The sequence below is a fragment of the Chiloscyllium plagiosum genome, chromosome 42 (genome assembly GCF_004010195.1).
Source record: "Chiloscyllium plagiosum isolate BGI_BamShark_2017 chromosome 42, ASM401019v2, whole genome shotgun sequence".
Taxonomy (NCBI): domain Eukaryota; kingdom Metazoa; phylum Chordata; class Chondrichthyes; order Orectolobiformes; family Hemiscylliidae; genus Chiloscyllium; species Chiloscyllium plagiosum.
Genome location: NC_057751.1, coordinates 12,760,933 through 12,788,006, shown reverse-complemented (window position 1 = coordinate 12,788,006; position 27,074 = coordinate 12,760,933). Strand labels below are relative to the sequence as shown.

At 41.0% G+C, this 27,074-nt stretch overlaps 1 protein-coding gene across 1 annotated transcript in view; it reads left to right on the top strand.

The window, feature by feature from the left end:
- LOC122543139 (substance-P receptor-like) overlaps positions 1–26,844 on the top strand; it is a 44,035-nt gene extending 17,191 nt beyond the window's left edge. The window contains exons 2-5 of the mRNA XM_043681485.1: positions 3,601–3,801; positions 16,044–16,194; positions 19,633–19,829; positions 21,300–26,844. Coding sequence (XP_043537420.1) covers positions 3,601–3,801; positions 16,044–16,194; positions 19,633–19,829; positions 21,300–21,594 — 844 coding nt within the window. The 3' untranslated portion in view covers positions 21,595–26,844. The remainder of the gene's footprint in view (positions 1–3,600; positions 3,802–16,043; positions 16,195–19,632; positions 19,830–21,299) is intronic.
- The last annotated feature ends 230 nt before the right edge of the window (positions 26,845–27,074 follow it).

Sequence of the window (27,074 nt, the reverse complement as noted above, 5' to 3'; positions counted from 1 at the left end):
TTAATATGCATTTCTACTTAATATGCGCTACAGGCACCATCTTATCCCAAATAACAGTTCCCAGTCCAAATGAGCAATTCTGGAACCATTTCCAAAATTGTCAGCGCTTTGAATTGTCTGATATTCTTTTTAGACAGTGCAAAAGAGCACTCAAAATTAATGCCAAAACATTTCCATTCATTATTTAATTTGGAGATGGAGATTTCACCAATGTAGTACTAGTTGGATAGAAATTGATTAAGTCATATGAGGCCAAAAGATCTATCCTCACACAACGTCAAACTAGTGTGACACTGAGCTGCAACAGCAGTCATTGCTGTTGAACGAGATTTATTGCAGGATCTCTGCACTAATCTATATGCAGCTCTCTAGGCTCTTAGTTCAGAAATTCTCTGCGTAAATCTCTCTAGCTCTCAATGTCTATTTCCTCCTTTAGTTGCTCCTCAAAAATGACTTATTTCACCTTTCATTCTTTGATGTCAAATGTTATTCAAAGATAACCTGTTAAACTCTTTACAAAGTTTGTTGCATTAAAACTCTCCCAAGGATGACATTTCTTTTTATTACGAGCACTCGCACACAAGATTATACTTTGAAATTCCATTCATCAGCTTAACAACAACAAACGGGCTAATGAATTCACTCCATGCTTCTCGGTTTTGAAATGTTCTGACCACTCTTGTCACCTGCACCTCTTTGTATGACAACATTTACTTGAGCGCACGTTTGAACTCCATTATTTCTTGCTCCATCTACCGCTTATGCAGGGCTGAATGACACATACAAGCTCCTTCCATTCTTCAAACTTGCTCAGACTGTTCTAGTCATCTTTATACATCTATAAGTTACAAAGTTCACAAAGTCCTACTGGGACAAAAAAGAGGAAATATTTGCCTCTCTATCCTCTTACTTCTAGGTAAATGCCCACAAATATGTTGGGTTTTCTCCTGTGCCACTGTGGCTTGGAGATAGCTTCAAGTGGATCAATTGTTATTATCATGGACTGCTGAGGGAGGCTCAACTTACTGCTTTGACTCTGTGTATGAGCTTTCTCTTCAGCTAATAAGCTTTCCCTGTCATTGCCCTGTGAAGTCAAGAGTTGGAATATTAGAAAATTGCGAAACCTTTGCTCTCTTGGCACAATTGTAGTTTAGGGTAAATTTCTAATGCATTTAATGGATATATTTGACAGAATTACCAGCACACAGAGAAGGGGTGAGGCATGGAAATTGGTGAAACATAACAATTGTTGAAATGCAGAAATGGCGGAGCAAACTCAATGGGCAGAATGGCCTAATTCTGCTCCTCTGTCTTAATAGGACAAAATGGCAAGAATTCAGGTTTACAAAGAGTATCAATTCACTCAGTTAGGAAAACCAACATGTGACTTTACTTCATTTGTTTAGTGAATGCAAATTCTCAAAAGTCAAGTTGAGGTAAGGTGATCCCTTGGCCTTTTTGCCATATTTACATCATTACTGTAGAGTCACACTCCACTTGAGGCCCACCTAATTACCTCATCCCATCATACTTCTGTGTCCCTCTGAGATCTTAAGGAAAAGAGCGCCAGTAGACCAAACATCCCTGAGATTTGGCTTTCAATATAACCATGACTGAGCTTTTATCTTAAGTCATCTTTGCAACCGATTTCCCTTCTCTCTGATCCCTTTGTTTTTGTGTATGTTGAATCTATCCCAGATACCAGATAATGGTTACAACACAGAAGGAGGCCATTGGGCCCTTCATCTCCATGCAAGCTCTCTGCTTTGAATGATCCTACGATAGAGCATGCACAGCCCTTTGTGTTAGCAAACTCAAGTTTCATTTCTCCTTATCACAATCCTGAAGGATCGGCCCCTTATCCTGAGACTGTGCTCCCAAAAGCCCCTCCCACCACCCCCACAGCCCATGTTCCAGATTCCTCAGCTGGGAGTAAACCATGTCTATCCTCTCGAGTCTCTTCAGAATCTTGCAGAACGAGATCACCTCTCATTTCTCTAACTTCCAGAGAAACTCCGGTTTCATCACAGGGGAACCTCCTGATCATGGGAGCCAATCTTGTGAACTCTTGGTAAGGCAAACATAATCCTCCGCTAGATAATGGGGAGCAAAGGTGTGCACAGTACTCCAGGTATGGACTAACTGAAGCTTTACACTATAGTAGGATTTCCCATTCCTATAAAGGCCAATCAACCATGTGCTGTCCCTCCTGTTTTCTGACCTTCTGCAACCTTTGTACTAGCGTACCCCAAGTCTTTCTCAACATCAGCAATTTCAGACAGATTTGCCTGAGAATGTGGTGGGACATATTTAACAGCAAGAACAGAGATCGCTGGTGAAACTCAGCAGGTCCAGCAACATCTGTGGGAAGAGAGCAGAGTTATCGTTTCCAGTCCAGTGACCCCAACCTGGCTATCTGGGCTAGTTAAAACAGATCATCGAGGGTACTATTAAATCGGCAAAAGTTCAGAGGAAATTTACCAGGCTGTTGCCGGGAATGGAGAGTTTGAGTTATGTGGAGAGACTGGGACTTCTGGAGTGTAGGAGTTTGAGGGCTGACCTTATAGAGGTTTATAAACCATGAGGGGCATAGATAAAGTAAATGGCAAAAGTATTTTCCCTCGGGTGAGGGTGTTCAAAACTAGGGGGCATATTTTTAAGGTGAGAGGAGTAAGTTTTAAAAGGGACATGAGGGACAATGTTTTTTTACACAGAGAGTGGTTAGTGTGTGGAATGAACTTCTTGAGGAAGTGGTGGCTGTGGCTACTGTTACAATGTTCAAAAGAGATTTGGATAAGTCCACAAATAAGGAATGTTTCAATGGATATGGGCCAAGCACAGGGAGCAGGGATTAGTTTAGTTTGTAGATTATGGTTGGCATGGACTGGTTGGGCCAAATGATCTGTTTCCGTGCTGTATGACTCTATAACTATCATAAGACTGGGCCACCACTTCCTGCCAATTTCAATCCAGCAAGTGATAATCCCACCTGAAACGGCTTAAATTCATTTCATGTACAACACTACAGCTGACACACTCTAGGCTGGTTTCAAACCCAGCTAAAGGGCAAGTGGCTAACTCTTCCATCAAATCTCTGCATTCATGCCATCTTGATAACATTACAATTGGTATCATTTTTGGGTAAGGCAATTGGAGCAAACATTAGTCAAGGCTGTTGGGGTGCTGCTCAGCCACTATCTAACTGAATGTGAAATAGTTCATCAGGGAAACCTATCTTGAAAATTCTGCTTTCTGCTATATTACATCTGTATCTGTCCCTTCTATTCCTAATTTTGCTGCATTACTCTCAGTGCCCCCTGCCACGATTGGGGTGGGAAATCAAAAAGCTGAGAATCCTACTTTGAATGAACTCCTATGAGGACATGTTTTAATATAGATACTAAGTGAGTGTCGAACATCAATCTAAAATCATTTGGCTCACAGGAAAGAGGAAGGACATGAAATACTCAATAGTAACTGGCACCTGTCATACTGCTTTCAGTTTCACTCATGAACCTTGGGTGAGGAGCAGGAAAAATAGAGATTTTATTTCCTTATATTACTTCTGTTTTTACAATCTGCTTCTTCTCCATGATTCAGGTACATGGCAATCATTCATCCGTTGAAACCAAGATTATCAGCAACAGCCACTAAGGTCGTGATTGGGGCTATCTGGGTGGTGGCGTTGTCGCTGGCCTTTCCGCAGTGCTATTACTCCACAACTGTGCAGTTCCCAGGCAGAGTGGTATGTTACGTGGAGTGGCCTGAGAATGCAGAGAATAGCACAAGCCATGAAACGACGTAAGTTCTCTTTTCATAATGTGTGATTCAGGCCTTATAATTTATCGCATCCATCAAACCCTGGCCCAAGAAAAGCATCTTGCTACATGAGTTGTGGAGGTGTGAGTGACACTCTGCTGCATCCTACTCTGTGTTTTCAGGCTACCTCACCATTAAGTGTTCTTTTTAGGAACAAATGAAGGGTAATTAAAGTAAACTAATGGCTTAAAATTTACCACCATATACAGATTGTAAATAAGGCTGACACCCATTTACAGTTGATCTATACTGAACTGAGTTGGACAAACCTCATTTAAAAGAGAGCACCCCAATATAGCAACAGCCCTTCAGCACTGCACCAGAGTGTCAGTCCAGTTCACATGTTCAAATTCTTGAGATGAGAGTTGACTCAATGAAGATGCGTTGAACCAAACTATTACTTGGACCTTTGTGAAATAATTCTGAATTTTACGAATGAGCAATTTCTCCTTTCTTGTTTTTGCATCAGGGCATGAATTGTAATAATGAGGTGAAGAGGTGAAGAATAACAGACAGAGGCATGGCTTGACTAGGTATCTTGACACTTGGTTCTAGTTACAAAGGAGACAGACATTTGTAAGGTCGCATTCTGCGAATAAATCTAGCATTAAGTATAATATTGGTATCTAGTATCCGGCTTCATGATCTGATTGTCAAAGGGGTAAACTTTTGCTCCTACTTCAAGGTCAGAAGTAAGCTAACAGTGAACATTTGTGTTTATATCTGCAGTAATAATGCAATGAATGGGATATGTCATTCAGTATGCATCCTGATATGGCTTCACAACTTTCGCAATTTGCTGTGATGTGATTGTGTTATTTATAATTGGCTAGCCAAATAATTAAGTGGAAAGAAAGACTTTTATATATGTATGATTCCATCTTTAACCTCAGGAGGTTTATAAAAAAATTATAGCCAATGAAGTACTTTATGAAGTGTTGAAGCTGCAGTAATGCAGGAAATATGGTCGTCAACTGCATCACAGCAAACTCCCACAAACAGCAAGGTGACATGTTTTCCTCATCTTAATTAAGGAATAAATATTTGCTGGGACACTAGCAGATATCTTTCCTGTTCCTCTTTGAAACAATGCTGTGGGATTTTTATATCCATCCTATAAAGCAGCAATGGCTTTGGTTAACATGTCATCCGAAATAGGCAACCACGACACTGCAGCATTTCCTCCATGGTGCACTGGATTTTCAGCTGAGATTTTGTGTTCAAGTCTCAGCTGAGATTTGAGCCCACAGCATTCTGACCCAGAAGTGAGAGTGAGAGACGCTGAGCTTGAGATTGCATGTGTGATACAGACACCAGTGTTTGTCAGGAACTGATACCTAAATGAGTTCAAAACAACAGCTGAACCTTTGACTGGATACCTCAGCCTCTTCTGAAGCATGAGCTTACTCTGTTTGTTCACTTACAAGAGCTGACTCACAAGTAACGTTTCTTTTTGAGGGTAAGGTGTCCTGATAGTCAGAGCTTAGTTATGTGTGATTGTAACACAAGAGTGTATGCTCATTTTCAGTGCTTGATAGCTATGGTTCAAGTGTATTACGGAATGCAGATTGGAATGTCTGTAAGTGAGCTCAGCTCAATCATTGATGTTCAACCAAACCTAAAATGTTCTTCATGGCATTCAGCTGGTACATGGGTGAGATTGCAGGCAAACCCCTATTCAGCACCTCATTGATCTTGCCTTGGCTCTGCTGAGCTGGGTGCTACCTGACACATTCAGAGGGTCATGTCCTACATCAGCCTGGCTATATTTTTTTCAACATGCTTGTGCACTTAGTCCCAAATCTGCCAAAATAAATAACCAATGTTGGAGTTCAAGGGGCAAGAGTAATTAGATAAATAAAAACTGATTGAAAGTAAAGTAATTGCAAAAATGGAAAGCATAGGGACCAGAGAAAAAACTAATGATCTCTCTTCTTAATTAGCTTGAGTGTTTATTTTTGCTGATTATGCTTTCTGTTTCTGTATAATGGAATTAAACATATTTGGATAGAGTTGGATCAGAATTACACTGACGGTATTTTTCAAACAGAACAATTTAGCAGAGAGACAGCCTGCAGTCATTCTATGCTGACATTAGTCCCACTTCAAAATTTGAATTAGGGAACCGAGCTTCTGTTGAAAGGCTCTTAACTGACCGTGGTCAATAGGCAGGAGGCTGGAAGAACACAGCAAGCCAGGCAGCATCAGGAGAAGCCAATGTTTTGGATGTAACCCTTCTTCAGGACTGGGGGTGGGTCTGGGGGGGAACTGCAGATAAAGGGGGTGGTGGGGGCAGGATGGTGAAATAGGGATAGGTGAAGACAGGTAGAGGGTACGACCTGGTTGGTTAATAGGAGGAATGAATGCAGTTGGTGGCAGGGAGGAGTGGAAGGGAGGGGGAGGGGCTGGAAAGGGGATCGGTGGATGGGAAGGGAGGTTATTTGAAATTGGAGAGCTCAATGTTGAATCCTGTGGGTTGTAGGGTGCCCAGGCAGAAAATAAGATGCTGTTCCTCCAAAAGGAGCTGTGGTTTGTTTTGGCAATGGAGGAGGCCAAAGATGGTCATGTCGGAAATGGAGTGGTTGGGAGAATTGAAATGTGCAGCATCTGGAAAATCTGGTCGGGCCCTGCAGACCAAGATGAGATGCTCAGTGAACCATTCCCTAAGTTTACATTCAGTCTCCCCGATGCAGAGAAGATCACATCGGGAGCACCTGATGCAGTAAACTAAGTTGGAGGAGAGGCAGGTGAGAAAGGACTGTTTGGGGCTCTGGATGTAGGTGAGGAAGGTGGTGTACCAGGTTTTTGCATCACCAGGTTTTTGCATCCTTTCTGGTTGCAGGGGAAGGAACCTGGAGTTCGGTGACGGAGGTGGCATGAAACAAGGGCTGTCAGAGTGAGCGGTCCTTGCAGAAGACAGAGAAGGGTGGGGATGGGAAGGTGTTCTTGGTGGTGGGGTTTAGTTGGAGTTGGCGGAAGTGTTTGAGGAGGATGCGTTGGATGCGGAGATTGGGTGGGCAAGTGAGGACAACGGGGACTCTGTCTTTATTGCATTGGGAGGGGTGGGGTTTAGAGCAGTGGAGTGGGGAATGGTAGTGGTGTGGCAGAGGGCTGTCTGGATGGCGGAGAGAGAAAAAGCACATTGTTCAAAATAGGTGGACATCTGGGATGCTCGCGGGTGATATGTCTCCTTGTTCGAGCAGATGCAGCGGAGGCAGAGGAACTGGAAAATGGGATGGAGTTCTTGCAGGATAGGAGGAGGTGTAGTCCAGGTAGTTATGGGAGTCTGTAGGTTTGTAGCAGACATCCGTCTGGAGACTGCGGCCAGACATGGAAATTGAGAGGTCAAGAAAGGGGAGGGAGGTAGCTGAGATGGACCAAGTAAATTTGAGGGCGGGGTGGAAGTTGTGGACAAAGTCAATGAACTGCTCCAGTTCAGCCAGGGTACAGGACGCTGCACTGATGCAGTCATCAATGTAACGGCAGAAGAGTTGGGGTACAGTGCCTGTGTAGGTACTGAAGAGGGACTGTTCGATATAGCTGACAAAGAGGCAGGTGTCGCTGGGAGCCACCCGGGTGCAGTGAGCAGACATCAGGGCTTGGTCAAGTTTCAGCTTGTTCATGCAGCTTGATCCCACTGGAGACTAACTGTGCTTACTGACCTCACACACAAGTCTGAGGAAGAATACTGCCACAATTTCCAGGTCTAATTACTTTAGTAATGTGTATAAGTCAGGCAGGGCTGGCATACCTCATCCTCCTGCATCAGGTAAATTACAGATGTTCACTTCCTGCTTCACACTCAAACAGTGTTCTCTGGGCCATAAAATTTGAGTTTGTTACAATCTTATATCATTCATGCCTGAAGGCGTTAGATTACAATTCAAAATATACCATGAAAAATGTAGTGATTGTGAAATAGAATCAGAGAGTCATACGGCTGTACAGCCACAGAAACAGACCTTTCGGTCCAACTCGTCCATGCCGCCAGATACCCTAAAATAATCTAATCCCATTTACCAGCACTTGGCCCATATCCCTCTAAACCCTTCATGTTCATATTCCCATCCAGGTGCCTTTTAAATGTTCTTATTGTACCAGCCTCTACCACTTCCTCTGGCAGCTCATTCCATACACACATCAACCTCAGCAAGAAAGAAATTGCCTCTGCAGCCCCTTTCAAATAACTCCCCTTTCATCTTAAACCCATGCCCTCTGGATTTGCACTCCTCCACTCTGGGGCAAAGACCTTGACTATTCACCTTATCCATGTCCCTCATGATTTTATAAACCTCTATAAGGTCCCCCCCTCAGCCTCCAATGCCCCAACCATTTATTATACCCACAATGTACAGGCTACTCTGAGTGGGACGGTGGGCAGAATTGTGCTGTGATCGAGGGAGAGGAATGTTTTCTTTATAGCTACTGCACTGTAAAGAGAAGAGAAGAAAGCAGAGTTGGAACTAAATGGGAAATGTTAATATTTCCTATTAGCTTAGGATTCCAAAAAGGTTTGACCCCTCTCAGAAAGTGATGTATGCAATTGGAAATACATGCCAGTTGTTGGAAAGAGAAAATATTGGTTTACCATTTAAGTGTACACCTCTTCTCACAACTTCAGCTGTGACAAAGCGTCTGTGCTCAAAACCTGAATACTCTCAGTCCTGTTGTGTGTTTCCAGAAACTTCTTGTTGTTTGAGAAGAAGCAAGTATACCTCAGAACAGAAAGCTGCCTAAGCTCCTGCTGCCACTGCTTTCTGTCTGTTACAGTAGCGGGTCAATGTCAATCTGGCAGCAATCTTTGTGCTTCACACTGTTTGCCTCAGTCCATCCAAATCCTAAGGCAAGCTGCTGACTTCTGTCTATTGCTGTCACCTCAGTCTGACGGGATCTGTTTTTGCCTCCTTGAGCAGACCCTGAGACTCTCAACTAAACTGTCAATCTATGTTCATTCACTTGCCTATTTTTTTTCAAATTTGTTGGTTATTGTCCCTCTGCTCAGTGTAAATCCTGTGAGGATCTATGTTCAACTCTGAAGGTTTAATATCGCCATGTGCCTCCTGTCAATCAGACACACACAATCTCTGTTCTATTTATAAATGCAGCAACAAATTCTTTATGTCCTGTCCATCTGCTCAACAATTATGGATTATTGTCGCTGCAACAGGTTTGAGACTCAAGTGTTTCTTTAACTTGAGTGTATTCTGAAGAATCTCCAGAAGGCACTGCCTTTGAGAATTTCAAATTTCCTGTTCCAACAATTCTAATGGCAGGTCTTTGAAATTTTGAAGACTTTAAATGCGGCAGATTTAGCAGGGAATTTGATCAGTTTGTAAACTGATGATTTATTCAAAGTATTTTATGATAATTTGAATTGATGGTACAATAAAAACATTTAAAAGGCATCTGGATGAGTATATGAATAACAAGGGTTTAGATGGATATGGGCCAAATGCTGGCAAATGGGACTAGATTAATTTAGGATATCTGGTCGGTATAGACGTGTTGGGAGTGAAAGGTCTGTTTCCATGCTGTACAACTCTTTGACTTTTTGACTCCAATTCATTATGTTTGCAAGTTAGAAACTAGTAATATGGCCTTCCCTTCAAATTAATTCTACTGCTAGCTCTCTGCTTGATGCTGTTGACTCTTTCTGGATGCAGAAGATGAAATCTGTACTCACCAACACAAGCTGCTATGTGTTACGGTGATCACCAATGCCAACATAATGGTGCCTTGTGATCACCTGATGGACAGAAACGATGTTAGAGCTGCTTAAGGCTGTATCCTTGAGAAGACCATCATGACAGTCACTGGTATGCACTTTTAGTTAGATTGTGAGAGATGAATGCAGAACACATATTAGAAGCATCATAGGGAAAATGCATTATTCAGGAAAGGTGCTTTGTTGTAGTTATGAAATCAATGACAACAATGTTTTTCTTCTGCAATATCCAACATCAGCATGCAACCATCCAGTACAAATGTCAAATATGGTAGTCCCAAACATACAAATGAGACAAACCTGCATACTCTGAAGAATGTATCCTAAGTCTTCCAATTTTATCTCACTTTCAGACTGATGCTTTTAAAGAAGCCTCCATATGGAGTAGAGAGAGAGAGAAGCAGAGTTAATATTGTCAGTTTGATGACATTTTCTCAGAATTGGTAGAACTTTAAGTTGTAAGGAGTTTTGAGTAAGGGTAAAAGGGAAAGAGGATGGCAGAAATAACAACAAAAGGAAATGTCGAGATAGGGAAGAAGTGGTTCAGTTTCAAAATTAATGACGGTGCATGGCAAAAGCAAGTGGTGTGACTGGAGGATATATAAATGAAAGAAGCAGAAACATTATTTTCAACTGCGGTCTGAGAAAACAGGAGCTGTGGTTATGTTTTGAAATTGCTGAATTCAGTGTTGAAATCATTCAGCGCCGATTAAAAAAGATAAGCTACAGTTCCCCAAACTATTGTTCAGTTTAATCAGAATATTGTAAGAGATCAAAGTCAAAACTTTAAAGTGGCAGTGGAATGGAAAATGACTGAAAACTCAGAGTCATGTTTGAAGAGTGAACAAAGTTGTTCTGCAAAACAATCACCCAATCTACATTTCCCCAGTATAGCAGACTTCACATTGTGTACAATGACTTGTGCAAATGGAACTGAACAAGATACAAGTAACTCACTGTTTCATCTGGAAGGAATCTTGTGGACTCTGCAAGATGGTAGGGGAGAAAGTATAGGGACAGATGTGGCTTCTCCTGCACATACAGAGAAGGTGCCATGAGATAGGGAGGGGAGATTGGCAATGACTGAAGAGTATACTGGATTGTTGCAAAGGGAATGATCAAGTTGAGTGTTGAAAAAGGAAGGGAAGGTGTGTTCGGTGGGAGCATCTAGTGGGACAGGGGGTTACCATTGTGAAAGATAATCTGTTAAATATGGAGTCTAATGGCATCATCTTGTGAAGTTGAGGAATTGAAACAGATGTTCTGGTTTATAAATAGTGAGACTGAATACCTGACCTTGCACACAATACCCTAGAAACATTTACCAGAAAGCTTCAAGCTTGCGTCATAGTGTCAATAGATTCCTGTTTCACGACAAGAAAAACAGAAAGCTGCACTTCACACAATAATTCTCATTAAAAAAGCTGGCATGATGGTCAATTTCAAAGGGGCAAACTTGCCTGGCAACTTTTCACCAACCAGTTTAGAAGCACTGCAAAAGTTAAAAATGTGTTTTAATGAGCCATCTCTCTCTGAATCCAACAATTGAAAAAAATCATTTGTATAACCTGCAAATGAGTATTGTAATGTGAAGAAACAACACTGCAAACTCTCTGGCATTGTTCATGACAGAGTATCACGCAACAGCAAAGAATTCATGCAATAAAAGAGACATATAAACTTGGAGTATGATTAGGCCATTCAGCCCCTCGATCCTGTTCTGCTATTAAATAATATCCTGACTGATTTGATTATTCCATTGTTCCATTTAACTATAATAATTTTTTACCCAGTTGCTTTTCAAGAATTGACATATCTCTGCTTTAAAAAAATCGCAAAAGGATACAAAACTGGATGAGAGACAGGAGGTAGCAATAGGTTTGGTTTCTAGATTGGAGGAAGGCCTACAGTGGAGTTCTCTACAGAGCAGAATGAGAAATGCTGCACTTCTTAACAATAATCTATACATTGGCAACTTTAAAATTTGTGGATGACTTGAAACATGAAAGCATTGTGAATGGTGCAAAGAATAGTATGGAGCTTCAAAAACATGAATAATTGGGTGAAATGGATGGAGAATTGTTAATGCTCCTCCAAAACATCAAGAGATTTGATCTTTTTACTTTATCAAGAAGTCAACCTCTTCCATCATTCTCTATTTCTCTTTCACCCTCTGTTTTGTCCTGTCTTTCTGTTTCCCTTTATCTTTCTTTCTTCTCTCTAGTTTTCTCTGTTCTGAGATAGATCTCTCTGACTCTATGATTTATGCCAACTTGAAATGGAAGGAAATATTGTGTCAGTAGTAATGCATTGATAATTCACTATTCACCACTTTATACCATGGTCTAATGTGAAATTTATCCTCCACGTTTCCTCTCTTTGCCTCTTTCACTATCTACCTCCATCTTTTTCTGTGTTACCTGTCTTCACTACCAATGTGACACAGGCTGTGGAGTTCAATTGCATGCTGACCACCAAGTGCTGAACAGTAGAGAGAATGTGCTGAGCCTGACATCTGCCATGATCCTTTGTAAATGCTGAATTTACATTATGTTTCTGTTGATTATGTACTGAAGTAATGGGCTTCATTGCTGGCAGGAGATCACTGAGGGTGCAAATCAAGCAGGCACAAGTCCATCTCCGTTTGTATGCTTTGATCTCAAGTGGTCAATAATCAGATGGAAACTCGGATTCACAGTACTTATGGCACGGACTTAAAAGGAAGTCAACAAATGCTGGAGATCACAGCCATTCAGACAGCATGCACGGAGAGACAGCAAGCTAATGTTTCAAGTCTGGATGACTCTTTATCAGAGCTGAGGTGAAATGTGGAAGGGTTGGCACTGCTGCTATAGTCTGTCTACAGTAATCTGTTCCTACTCCTTAATTGGAAGCATTTGAGGTAATTGCTGTGGGATTTGAGTGTCCCAGCATTTTCTAGGAGCCTTCTCCTTTTCCTTACACTGGTTTCTCCTCCAAGTGCTGCAACTTATGCAATGTTTGAAGCACCCTTCTGCAGTTTTATCCATTTCCAGCATGCAGGCTTTCAAATTCAAGGTGTGTCTGTAGTCTCATGTAGAACAGGCCAAATTTGCATGTCAAATTCCTTACAGGTTTGCACAACAATCTCTTGGCTTCAGGTACAATGTTTTTCAGTGGATTTTTATTCCAGGTATATTTGATTAACTGAAGTTAAATTCTCCATTTGCAAACTTGGAGTTGAACTCATGTCTTTGATCATAAATCCAGGCCACAGCATTGCCAGTCAAGTATTATAATCACTCTGCAACTGGACCTTGTCATAAAATAGGAGATGACAAAAGGAGGGTGGTATTTAAAGGGGCAATGTTCATACGTATTCACATACACACAAACAGACAGGTGGACATATGCCCACAAACACAAATTATTCTGCTTCTTAATCTTTTCTGCCATTTGGATAGAACATAAAATGCTTGAAACACTTTGCAAGTCAGGCAGCATCCTGGAGAAAGAAACAAAGTTAAGTCCAAACAACAATATTTCATCACAACTAGAAAGATTACGGATATAGTAGATTTTAAGAGTGTGCAGAGGCAAATGGTGTTGGGCTGATCCTGGTCGGGATGGTTTTGGGGTGTTCTGAGTGAGAGTTGAGGTAAGAGAACAAAAGGAAAGGTTTGTCATAAGGTTGAATGCAGATGAGAATAAATGACCAAAAAGTACTTAGAATATGATCATACTCCTTTTACAATGAATATCTGCAACTCAATGTGACACTAAATACCATTAGTATCCAGCACTCAGTGTTGATGGTATTGTGAATTCTGGATACACTGATCCAATGAACAAAGTCAGTGAATGGCATGGCAGAAAGAGCAGAAGAAAGAAAAAGAGAAAGAGAGCTACAAAAGAAAGAAAGAAAAAGAGAGACGTGAATTGTTTCCAAAAATAAACTGGACTCACAGGTTATACAACATCTACATTTAATTGATATTTAAATGCTACTGTGGTAACAAGTCATTCAAGAGACATTCAAGGCACAGTGGCATGATTGATAAAGTCAAGAAGTGACAACAAATTGTTTCTGGAGATTAATATGGGGGATAAAGCTCTGAAACTTGCATATTTCTTTATGAAGTTATTGAGTTTCTCATACAGGACTTTGTCTTGAGAACAACAGGAAGAATACTCCTTCATTTGGAATGTATCTCACCCTTACACAGATACTACAGGGCATATAAGGGAGATATCATTCTGCAGCTTAGATAATCACCTTTCGGCTATGTGACTAAGTATCATTCATTTTAAATTCAAACTATTGTTTTGAATGTCATAAAACTGATTTGTTTTTGCAACTGCACTTTAAAGCTATGACCAAATTTCATCTGAGAAACATAATCAGAGAGTCATAGAGTCATATAGCATGGAAACAGACCCTTTGGTCCAACCAGCCATGCCAAACATCATCCCAAACTGAACAGGTCCCACCTGCCAGCTCTTGGCCCATATCCCTCCAAACCTTTCCTATTCATGTCCTTATCCAAATACCTTTTAAATATTATAATTGTACCCAGATTCGCCACTTCCTCAGAAACTTAATTCCACACCCTCTGTGTAAAAAAAATTGCTCCTCCTCTCTCTCCTTTCACCTGTAAAATATGCTCCCTTGTCTTGAAATTCCCCATCCAAGAGAAAAGACAACTACCATTAACTCAAACTATACCCCTCATTATTTTACAAATCACTATAAGGTCACCTCTCAAACTCCTATGCGCAAGTGAAAAACCTTCCAGCCTAGCCAGCCTATCTTTATAACATAAATCTTCCATAACTAGCAACATTCTGGTAAATCTCTTTTGAATCCTCTCCAGTTTAATAATATCCTTCCTATGACAAGACAACCAGAACTGGACACAGTATTCCAGACGAGGCTTCACCAATGTCCTGCATGATGTCAACATGACATCCAACTCCTGCAGTCAAAGGACTGAAAAATGAAGACAAGTATGCTGAATGCCTTTTTAATCTGTCCAAATGTGATGCAAACTTCAAAGAATTGTGTACCTTAACCTCTAGGTCCCTCTGCTGTACAACACTATCCAACACCCTCCCATTAATCGAATAATCCCTATCCTTGTTTGTTGTACCAAAATGCAATTTATCCATACTGAACTCCATTTGCCATTTTCAGCCCATTGACCCATTTGATCAAGATCCATTCGTAATCTTAGAAAACCTTCTTTACTGTCGCTAAGCTACCAATTTTGGTGTCGGCTGCAAACTTACTAACCACACCTTCTATATTCTTATCCAAATCATTTTTATAAATGACAAACAAAAGAGGACCCAGTTCCATTGGAATAGTGCATCACAGAACAAGCTCAAAACCTACCCAGAAATTTAATTTCAGTTCATTATGACTATGAAACAATACAATTTGGTGGCGTGTGTTCAAGGGAGCACTTTATAAGTAAAACCCAAGCACATGAGGGTCTTTCTGTGGTAAGGCTACTTGCTGAAGATTTGCAGAAGCATGTATCTCCACGCATTCAGCAAATAAGCACCTCCTTGTGAAACTGTATGCAGTAATCTCCTGGGATAATCAAAGACAGGCTAAAGATTCATTAAGGGCAGTGGATTATTTTTTCAATGGATCTGACTGTTCTTTAATGGGTTGGTTTCAACTCCCACACTCTTCTGAGTGGCTTCCAACAACCATTGATGGAGAACTCCTCCAAGTGAATATGGCGATTTACCTTATTTGTAAATATTTGTAATTATCAGCACTGCATAGTTTGTAGCAGGTTTAGATTGAGTCAGAATGTTGTAGTTTCAAGTCCCACTCCAGGACTTAGTACAAATCAAGGCAACACCCAAGTGCAGTCCTAAAGGAGCACTGCACTGTTGGATGTGCCACCTTATTATGAAGCATTGAAGACAGGTAGCATCTGCCTCCACAGTTAAGGGGAAAATCATCTCCACAATGGCCTGGCCAATTACAATCCTTCAAAAATATCATGACAAGGGAGTTTATTTGATCAAAATACAATGAATAGTGGAAATCTGAAATAGAAATAGAAAATGCTTGAAGTGCACTGGATGAGTTTGGTAGCATCAATGATCAGGTTATCTGGTTATGATCTCATTACTGTTCTGGGACTTTACTGTGTACAACTTGGCTGTCACCTTAACATGCACAGACGAAATAAGGGAGGTAAGTGTAAAAATCCAAAATCGGATAAATTCTGAGAACTGACAATTCAACACAAAAAGGTGAGATTTCTTGCTCTTGGTTCTGTTTGTGAATCATGTTGCGATGTTTATGTATTTTCAGTTGTAAGAATTATGTTATCAACCTAATTCGTTTGTGACCTGTTTTCTGCCTTTCAAGGCATCCAGCAGCTGTTTTTAATTTGTTTTTTCTGTTAACTTAGTTACCTCAGTTCCTAACAGTCTGTAAGGAATCTGAAGTGTTGGACAGTTGTCTTGACTAACTAATGCTGAATATCTCTGACAGGTATCATGTCTGTGTAACAGCCCTTGTCTACTTCCTGCCTCTGATGGTGATGGGCTATGCTTATACCATTGTTGGTAGGACATTGTGGGCAAGTGAGATTCCAGGAGATTCCTCGGACAGATACAGGGAGCAGATGAATGCTAAAAGAAAGGTGAGTGAGCACCAAGACTGCTGTCTGTCAAAACTGATGCTACGTTTTCCTCCGTATCAGATTTCTACCATATTGGAAACAATGTGGGCAGTGACGCTGTTTGCATGCAAGATCAAAGTGAAAATAAGACGAAGGTAATCAGCAGCTTTTTTTTTGCTGTAAGCTATGCTGCAATTCCCTGCTTAAATTTAAAAACATTTGTACCAGACATAGTTCCTAATCTTTGCATGCACCAACAAAATTCTTTCATAGAATCTTAAGATCTTAAGGAAGGGGCCCTTGCTCAACTAGTAATTTCACAAATTTTGAGGCACTCATACCTTCTTGTTTCATTATATCAGAAATGGCCACTCAACCCTTTACTCATCTACAAACTGTTTGAACAAACTGTTCTACTTGCTTCATTCATCTTGGCCTGGAATGTTTTCTCCAGAAGTTTTTATCCAATTCTAACCTGATTATTATTGTTGAGTCTGTTTCCTATTTCTTATTCCTTTCACCTCCTTCTCTTTGGTTCGATGTAACTTGCAACGGGCCTTTGAAACAATGCCTCACTCTGGGTCTAGCCTGATGTTGTCTTCTCTGGGCCTATAGGTTAGGCTGCTCCAGTTCGGCAGAGAATTGGAGTTTTGGGAGCCAGTGAGTCCATCACATCAACCTCCCTGAGAGCTCCACAAACCTATTTATCAATATTTATCAATGCCAATCCCTTTAGAAGTTGAGGATACTTACAAGAGAAGTGTGGAAGACTTGAAAGCAATCAAGTATAGCATACTACAAGAAAAAATATGGTGCCTTGCAGTGGTAGTGCCCCAACTCTGGACGAGGAGGCTTGGCTTCACATTGCATGACTCCAGAGATGTGTAATGTTTTATTTATTCACTCATGGGACATGGGCATCGCGGCTGGCCAGCATTTATTGCCTGTCCCGAGTTGCCCATGAGAAGGTGGTAGAAGCCACCTTCTTGATCCATTGCAGTCCACATTCTCTGAATATCTTTGAACAGGCTGGTTGGAAAATAAGAAGAAATACGATGGCAAGGGAAAGCACTAGAGGTGAAACAGGAACAAACAAAGAAATTGCTGGAAAAGCTCAGCAGGTCTGGCCACATCTATGGAGAGAAATTAGCTAATGTTTTGACTCCATTTACGTTTCCTTAGAACTGATGGTAGCTTGGAAAGAGATGTTTTTTAATGCAAAAGATAGGATAAAGGAAGAAGGTAAGGAGTAAGTGATTGGTGAGGATAAAACACAGTGAGAGAGAAGAACAGCTGGACAGACAAAGGAGCAGGTAATGGTCAGCTAAGGAGAATGAACATCTACCAATGGGTGTTATTCATGGCTAAAAATGGTTGTGTGTAATAGTGGACTATATGATAACAAGGCCAAGTGTGTTGGGGTTGAGGTTAGGTCAGGTTGAGGGAGAAGGGGCCTCAAGCCCTATTGAACTCAGTATTGAGTCAGGAAGTTTGCAGAGATCCCAAGCAGAAAAATGAGGTGCTGTACTTCCAGCTTGTGCTGAGTTTCACTGGAGCACTGCAGCAAGCCTGAGACTGTGGAAATTCAATGTGAGCAAATGCGAGGTCTTGCACTTTGGGAAACAAAACACAAGCATGGACTATTTTATAAATGCTGGGAAGATTCATAAAACCAAAGTACAAAGGGATCTGGGAGTGTTAGTACAGGAGTTTGTAAAGGTTGACTTGCAAGTTGAGTCCATGGTTAAGAAAGCAAATGTAATGTTGTTGTTTATTTCAAGAAGAGTGGAATGTAAAAACAGTGATGTGCTACTGAGACTTTATAAAGCTCTGGTTAGGCCCCATTTAGAATACTGTGTCCAGTTTGGACCCCGTACCTCATGAAGGACATACTGGTACTGGAGCATGTCCAGCGGAGATTCACAAGGATGATCCCTGGAATGGTAAGCCTAGTATACAATGAACAGCTGAGAATCCTGGGATTGTATTCATTAGAGTTCAGAAGGTTGAGGGGAAATCTAATAGAAACTTACAAGATAATGCATGGTTTAGAAAGGGTGGACTCTGGGAAATTGTTTCTGTCAGGTGGGGATACTGGGACTCGTGGGCACAGCCTTAAAATTAGAGAGGGTAAATTTAAAATGGAAATGAGGAGATATTTCTTCAGCCAGAGAGAGTGGTGGACCTGTGGAATCCACTGCCACAGGGATGGGTCGGACCCGGCTGAGGGCCCTGTCAACTATGGTGCTAAGGAATCCTCGGTTGAGGAAGAAAGTGGACACCGAAGTTGGCATCATCAGAACAAATGTGATGGAGACAGAGCAGCTGGGAGACTGGAATAGAATTGTTACAGGAAGCAGAGTGTGAGGATGTATAGTCAAGATAACTATGGGAGTCAGCTAGTTTGTAGTGGATATTGGTGGCTAGCTTATCCCCAGAAATGGAAACAGAGATGTTGAGGAAGGGATAGAGATGGACCAGGTGAAGGTGAGAGTGGGGTGGAAACTGGAAATGAAATTGATAAACCATTCCAATTCCATATGAAAGAGAGAGAGACGCAAATATTATCAATGTACCAGAGAAAGAGTTGTGGGTGGGGGCCTGCATTGGACTGGAGCAAGGAATATTTCACATAGCTGACATAGAGACAGCCATAACTGGGGCCCATGTGGGTACCTATGGCCACTCCTCTGACCTGAAGGAATGGGGACAGTTCAGGAAGAAGCAGAGAATCCTGAGACCACCCTGATAGGGGTAGTTACGTAAAAGGATTGCACATCCATGACAAAGATGAGTTGGCTGGAATCTGCAAACTGGAAATTGTGAAACTGAAGAAAAACATCAGAGGAATTGTGGATGTAAGTGGGAAGTGACTGGGCAAGACGAGAAAAAATTGAGTTGAGGTAGGATGAGATGGGTTCTGTGGGGCAGGAGCAGGCAGAAACAATGGGTCTGCCTGGGTGGTCATTTTTGTTGGTTTTGGTAAAGATGTAGAAACAAGCTATGGGGGTTTGGGAGACTATGAGTTTGGAGGCAGTGGGGAGGAGGGGAGGTTTGTCACTCAATGAACTGAGGCTCGTGACTGCACTGGACTCAATGGTGTGATGTTCCATGGTGGGATCATGGTCCAGTGGATAAATAGGAGGAGGTGTGTCAGAGTTGGCACTCAGCCTCTACAATGTAGGGGTCAGTCCACCAGACAGAAACAGCATCACTCTTATTAGCAGACTTCATTCCAAAGTCACAGTTGGAACTGAGAGCCATTCATTCATCTTCCTTTTCACTTCTTTTCCCTCTGAAAATACTTTGCTCAACCATTTCTGTCTTGCACAGAAAAATCCGAGGGACTGTCTGCAACCAATTGCTGAAGGAAGGAATGAACTTTGGATACACTGTGGGATGGATGGCTATTGTGGAGAATTGCATATTCTATAAACTATTCTTTATCCCTGGCTATAGGTGGTGAAGATGATGATCATCGTGGTGACCACATTCGCTGTGTGCTGGCTTCCCTATCACATTTACTTCTTGCTCTACCTCTTCCATCCAGAAATTTACCAGAAGAGGTACATCCAGCAAGTGTACCTGGCCATCATTTGGCTTGCGATGAGCTCCACAATGTATAACCCGATCATCTACTGCTGTCTCAATGAGCGGTAAGTGCTAACAGGAGATAGGAAATTCTTTCCCCATGCCCATCAAAATAATGTCATGAGCAGCATGTTAAAACATCCTCAGGGTCTGTAACAGGTAAAGTGGGTAAAATCAGCTGAGCCAACCTCTTTGTAACCTTTAGCATAAGATGGGTTTCGAACTATCCTCCACATTAAATAGAGCAATGCCTATTTCCACCACTTAACTCCAGTCATGCGTTGGCTCAGTTGCTGTCTTTTTAAATTTTTTAAAATATTTTTTGTGTCTTTATTAGCTCTATACTTGGCTATTTGAATGCACACCTTGCCAATGTGCCCTTGGGAAACCTGATGCCGCAAAAGACTTTGCTGCCTATGTTCAAATTGCATCAGGTCCTCCTCAGGCCTATTTTGCCTGGTGTGCATTCTTGTAAGTCAAGAAATTGATATTAAAATTCTCATCCTTGTTTTTAAATCCTTCGATAACCCTGGCCCTTCTTACCTTCGTAATCTCTTCTAGCCCCACAATGCTTCAAGATATCTGTGCTTCTTAGATTTGGACCTTAAGCTCCCAGTTTTAATCATTACTCCCTTGGTAGCTGCATCCATAATTGCTAATATATTAACCTGTGATATTTCTGAGTAAAATCTCTTCATTTCTCTTTCCTTCCTTGAGATGCTCCTTAAAACTTCCTTGTTAAAAATGATTTTGGCCAACTGTAATACCTCTTGATGTGAGTTGATGCTAATTTTGTTTGATAGTACTCAGTGCCTTGGGATATTTTTGCTACTTTAAAGGTGTCAGATACATACAAGCTTTCATTCAGTACCATGACCTCTTACAACAACTTTGGTTGAATTGCACTCAATTATAATTTAATGGATGTTAGAAGCTTCCCATGATACCACCAAATTAACTGTTCTTCATGTGTAGATTTTAGTACTGAGGATTTACAACCACTCCTATTATGCCTCTGGGTTTCACAAGTGCTGACTGATTTCTGACAGGTGTCTATTTAACCCAGGGCAGTTTTCAGCATGGCAGCATTTCACTTACACTGGGTATTAACACAATCACAGGCCCAACTCCCTGACCATGAAGTCCAACCACCTTAAGAACATTGCATGTGATGGTGGGGATGTGGAGGAAAGCCAAAAAGGATTAAATTTGTTTTTAAAAGTCACTACTGTGCTTCCATTTGCATTGCCCTGGAGTGTTGGCCACCTTATCTCCCACTTGAGTGGCTTCCAGTCATAGCCTAATATCCTCTGCATGAGGTACGTAATGTGTGGAGTCCATTCTGGTTTTCTTCATCCTATTTGCCCTATGACAAGGTTGACAGAGGTTTAGTTGCTGTGTATGAGCCAACTGGACATTCCTTGAGGCAGGGTAATGAAAGCGTTTGGTGTGACCCCTCAGATTGAAGGAAAACCCTACCCATTATGTTTGTGAAGTAGCTATTGATAAGATTCTGCTGCTGCCTTCCCTTCCAGGTTCCGAGCTGGATTCCGACATGTTTTCCGCTGGTGTCCATTTGTGAAAAACAAAGATTACGAGGGGCTGGAGATGAAATCAACCAAGTACTTCCAGACCCAGGGCAGCATGTACAAGGTCAGCAGGATGGAGACCACCGTATCCACAGTCATCAACCAAAATGAGGATGATATCGATGATAATATCAAGGCAACGCATTTGTCGCTGGACTTGAACTCCAATGGCTCTTCACGTAGCATCTCAAAGGCTGGCTCTGAGTCCTCCACTCTCTCCTGCAGACCAGATCCCTACTAAATAGTCTGTCAGCTTTGTGCCAATCCATAGCCCCACGTGAGCGAACTTTTCTAAACAGATGACAGTCAAATTCAGATACTAGAAGGTCACCATCTGCTCAATGGATTATAATACACTTCAGCCTGGCAGTCCATCAAAGTTAGGAACTGGGAACCCACATCAAACTGGAAGCAGGAAATTGGGTTGCTGAGACTCATTGGGCTGAATGGCATACTTCTGTTCCTATGTCCTATGGTCATATCATGTCAGTCCTCACATATTCTCCCCTCAACAATTCCCTTGAAAAATTTTCATCCAGCAGTGTTGGGAAACTTGTCTAGAAAATAGTGCCAGCTGCCCAGTCCCTAACACTGCTCCCACTCAGCATCCTAAAGTGGTAAAATTGTAAAACTCTCAATCCCCAAGCTGTAGGTGTGTCCTGCTTTTCCCCTGACCATCAAACAAATGTAATATGCCTGTTCCCTCAGGACCCTTTACACAGCACTGCATAAATCTTATGTCTCTCCTTTCTAAAATGATCTTCAAATTACACAAACTGGTCTGTTGGGTCATAAGAAAACACAAAGAGCTTCTTCCAACAGCTGCTTAAGTTCATTGCTGTAGGTAAATGGGGTAACTAGATCATTGCAATCCAGAATACAAAGTTCTAACACTGCAAACTGATAAAATACAACCATCAAATTTATAACCCTTTTGCTTTCCCATGGTAACCAATATTGAACTTCTGAAGCTGCTTCATCAGATAAATACAGGACCAGTTTAATGATCACATGGCATGTGGTCGAGGAGGTACACAGGATGTGGGATGTGGAGAATGTGAGATTTAGGGAACATGAGATTCATGCATTGTGTAACATGAAATAATGTGGAGACCAGAGGAATCTGAGACACCGGGGAATGAGAATTAAATGGAATGTGAGATAAGAGGAATGCAAGAAAAGTGGGATATATGATAAGAGGGATGTGAGCAATGGGGGAATTGGAGGTCAGCAGGATGTGAAACATTTGAAACTCTGTTGAATGGGATACAAGAGGACTGTGAAATAAGGAGGATGTGAGAGAAGCAGATAAGTGAAACGTGCAGATTAACAGGAATCGGAGGTAAGGGATATGTGTAACATGATGTAATTCTACCTGAGCTTTCTTTATATTCTAAATTGTCCAGATAATGGAAAATTGAAAGTCGAAAGCCCTCAATTAATCTAGTCTCTTGCTAGAAACTGAGAAAACAGATGGAACTGATATCCCAATACCTGGTATCAGCATCTCTGATCAATGAAAGATCTCACAAACCTATACTGTCTGGGGACCTGAAACAATTGTTTGTCATAATCTAACACCTTTATTGTAAAATAACAAATCGAAGTAGTCTAGGCTTGGTGAGTATGGGGGCATCAGAAATATGGCTGGCATACGCCTCAAAGAAAATGTTGGATGGAGCTACCCAAGTTTTGCAATAGTGAGAGGTTTTCAAGGATGGCATTTGGAGAGATGGGTGGAGGGCAGTCAGTAGATAAAGGGAATTCAGGAGATTTGAAGATTTTCAATCATAAGCAAAGACAACCAATGGTCGCTTTTCTATCATAGAAATTAAAAATACATCAATGTTATGGCATTGTCAGAACATTCAGAGAGATGCATGTCACAGACTGGTAGGTAGAAGTGAACTTCCATCATGCCTGAAAGAACTTTACAGAAAGTATCCTGAATCCAATGAGGACAACAGACTGAATTTAATTCCTGTAGCTTAATTCAGCTAATGCCATAGACCTAACAGCTTGGCTTTACTCTACAAAAATCTCCTGCTAATGTGCATTGGAAACTCTTACCAATTTGTTTTCCTGTGAATGATAACACTGGACCACAATTCTTTGTGTTACTCTGTCCCTTTACAAGGTACACTATAGAATAGCTCCAGCAAAAGACTTGCACTTGGGCTTGCTTTTTTTCACTTTTACACATTGTGCCATAAGAGATAAACTCTGAATAGGTGGGATTCCAATTGATCTGTGTAGGAACAGTAACTGTGAAAGGATATGACTGCCCATGGTGTAGAATACTGCAGCAATGCTACATTAATGCTCCTAATTCAGGTGACATATGAACGAGTGTAGGTCAGAACTCCAAAACCATGTACCAAGGTTGATTCTACCATCCTTCACTGTGGATCTTGCTGATGTCCTCCTCAGTTTCTTACTGGTGCATCATTTTTCAGTCTCTCCAGTGACACAGAGCTCACATCCTAAATCCTGCTGTTCTCTCATAGTGACACCAGACACATGTAATTCAGCAGCGTAATTCTCACAACCAGTGTCACTCTCAAGACTTCGACTTTTACTCGTTCCCTCAGGATGTGGGTCAGAATTTATTCCCATTACACTTGAGAAGATGATGATGAGTGTTTTTTCTTGAAACAAATGTAAAAGTGCTCCCATGGTGGTTTAGGCATGGATATCCAGTTCTTTGACTCAATGACAATGTGGGAAGTGATTGTCCCATGCTGGGCAGGATTAAAGTGTGCATTAGCTTGTTCATGATCGCAGAAGGGATTTATTTCTAACTATGTACCATGCTGTGGTCATGAAAATGACTTGATGTCAAAGAAAACAATTGGAAATCTCTATGTCACGGCAACTGAAGTTACAGAACCCTTGTTAGAGATAATGACCTTTTGAATATTCCTGAGGTATTTTGTCTTGAAAGAGCTTTCAACAAAATGTTTTCTGGCAAATATTTTAAAAAGGTCTTACACTGTTCATCTGTTCCTTCGGATTTGCAACTGGTTGTCTGTAGATTTTTAATTGTACAATATTTTGGGACATAGTGCAAGAGAGTCAGACTTTTCAATCCAAGGGTTTCTTCAAAGAGTTAACAAATAGGCAGAATGGTCTCTTCCAGTATCCTGAATTTCGGAAGGTTTCTTTGTTTTAGATCTCCGACATTCAGCATCTCAAAGCTCAAAGTGAAATTGATAAGAAAACTGACTATGTGGATTTGGTTCAGTTCAGTAAATTACAGAATTCACTAAATGTTTCTTCCCATCACAGCTTTATAGTGGAGAAAATGATCGTCTGAGATCATTGTCTAGCAGGCACTTCGTTGTCACGATAGTAATGCTGTATTGCCCTCTTGTGGTGAAAGCGAAACTGGCCTTTTTTTTGCAATTTAACAAGTCTCATCGCAGATTAAAATTTTCATAATGTTGCTCCCCATTGAGTACCTTACCCAGGTTATTTTATTAAGAATCTATGTTATCTGGTGAAAGAATGTCAACTATCTGCTTCCAAAGGCTTTTAAAATTTGGACATTTTCAAACCATGTAGTGGCAAGAACATGACAAATATGGAAAAACGAGTAATGTTTCAAGTTGAGAGGAAAACAGAAATCAAGAGTATTTCATAAATAGTGAGAGTTTAGCGATGAAGTGACTCGAGTGTCCTTGTTCATAAGTCAGTGAAAGTGAACTTGCAGGTCCAGTAAGCCATGAGGAAGGTGAATGGTATCTCCAAACTCATTGTGTGCTGTAGGGATTGTCTTCTGAGAAATGATTGCGAAGACTGCAAATGTATTCCCTCGAGTTTGGAAGAATTGAGAGATGATCCCACTGAAACATTCAAAATGCTTACTGGGCTAGAGATGGTAGACAGAGGTTTCATGTGTTCCATGGTCTGGTTTGGGGACTGCATGGAGAACCAAGGCACACCGTCTCAGAATATTTAGGACAGAGAAATTTCTTCATTCAGAGAGTGGTGAATATTTAGAATTCTTTTCACCAGAGATCGATTAAGCAAATTCAAAACTGGCTTGAATAGATTTCTCGATATTAAAAGCATCAAAGGGCACAGAGATAGTGCACGAAGAGATTGCCGAGTCAGAAAATCAGTAGATGATGGAGTTAAACTCAGGGAACGACACAAAGCGCTGCTGAGACACAATCGACGACTTGAGACACTTGGTAAATCTGCACAGCAGATTGGGACGAAATTCAAATACCACCCCTTTGTTCCAAAACTTGGTTTGTGTAGGAGCAGTCTCTGACACCATATCTTTCTTTTAGAACTGTCTGTGCTGTGAGCGTGTTGTCTGTTCAGTCGTCAGGTTGTACAAAATCACATTCCAGGACCAACAAAAAAAAAGCAGCCCTTACATTTCCACACCAATCGATGATAAACTAAACCAAAACAAGCTGAAATAGTCCTTAGTTGTCACTAAGCGTTTAACTGTGAGCTGAGGCAACTCGCTGGCTTTCCAAATCTAAGACTTTGAGGAAATGTGCAAGTCTAACCTGTGGAAAAGGCCATGGAGCTCATATTATCCACCACTGGGAAATTTCTGTTGCAGTCCATTTTAAGAACAAACCATGCAGACCAGGAACTGGATTTATTTCAGGGAGTCTCAGTAGTTCACTGTAATTAAATATTAAATGTCTTGCTTCAGGAGGAGTCGCTAACAAGGGGGTGGGGGGGGGCGAAGTCAAGGCAAAAACGTTATTATTATTAAACGTGGTATAAGGGTTGAATTCATGGATATTGCCAGTGTGAATTGAGGCACTTCCTTTACTAATAAGAATACGCTGTCTCCTTTCGAAAATGTAGATTTTAGATTAGCATGAAGTGAATTCTGACGAATGTTTCATTGCCCTCCAACACAGAAGGCAATAAAGCGACTGGCTGACCTTTGAAAGTGATAGAAACAATTGCACTTAGTTGACCAGAAATTATGGATGTGAATTATTGTAAATGACACACCAGGAGTTTAAAAAAATCAGGCAAGAGGATTTATTGAAAACAATTGTTTATTTAATATGCCTCACTCACTCTGATGTGATTGGTTCAGAACTGAAAGGTCAAAGAACTTATTTTACATTGCCGGACTTGCACTGATGTTCTGAGAAGGCTGCGTCCAAAGACTGAATACTGGGTTCTCGGGTTGCTATGGATATGAAATTCCAATCTACTTCCAGCAACTGTCAGGCTTTTCGTTCTGTTACCTAGCAACCACATAGCCATTCATTAACAACAATCACAAAGCCAAAGGAAGAAAATCAAGGAGAGTTCCTTCATTCACAAGTGGAAAGGCTTTAAATGTCTGAAATGTTCAATGGAATCTGCCATCTCTGAAACGGAGTGTGGTGCAGAGGATATTTTTTGCCATAAACAATCTATTGTGTGCTTTGTATATTGACGTCTGTGATAAAAGGCTGTTACTCAATCATGGTCAATCTATAAAACAAGATTAAGATGAAATAAAACACAATGTTCGATATGATCAAAGGTCCATCAAGCGTTTTTGATATACAATCTTTTGCCTGTCTGCCTATCGGAATGATGGGCTTTAAAGTCAAATCATTTCTAATACCTAATGGATAGTTTACCTTTCCTCAAAGTTCTGAATATTATTAATTCACAAGTAAACTTGTATCAAGGAATTTGACCATAAGACCACAAGATATAGGAACAGGTTCAGGTCATTTTGCCCCT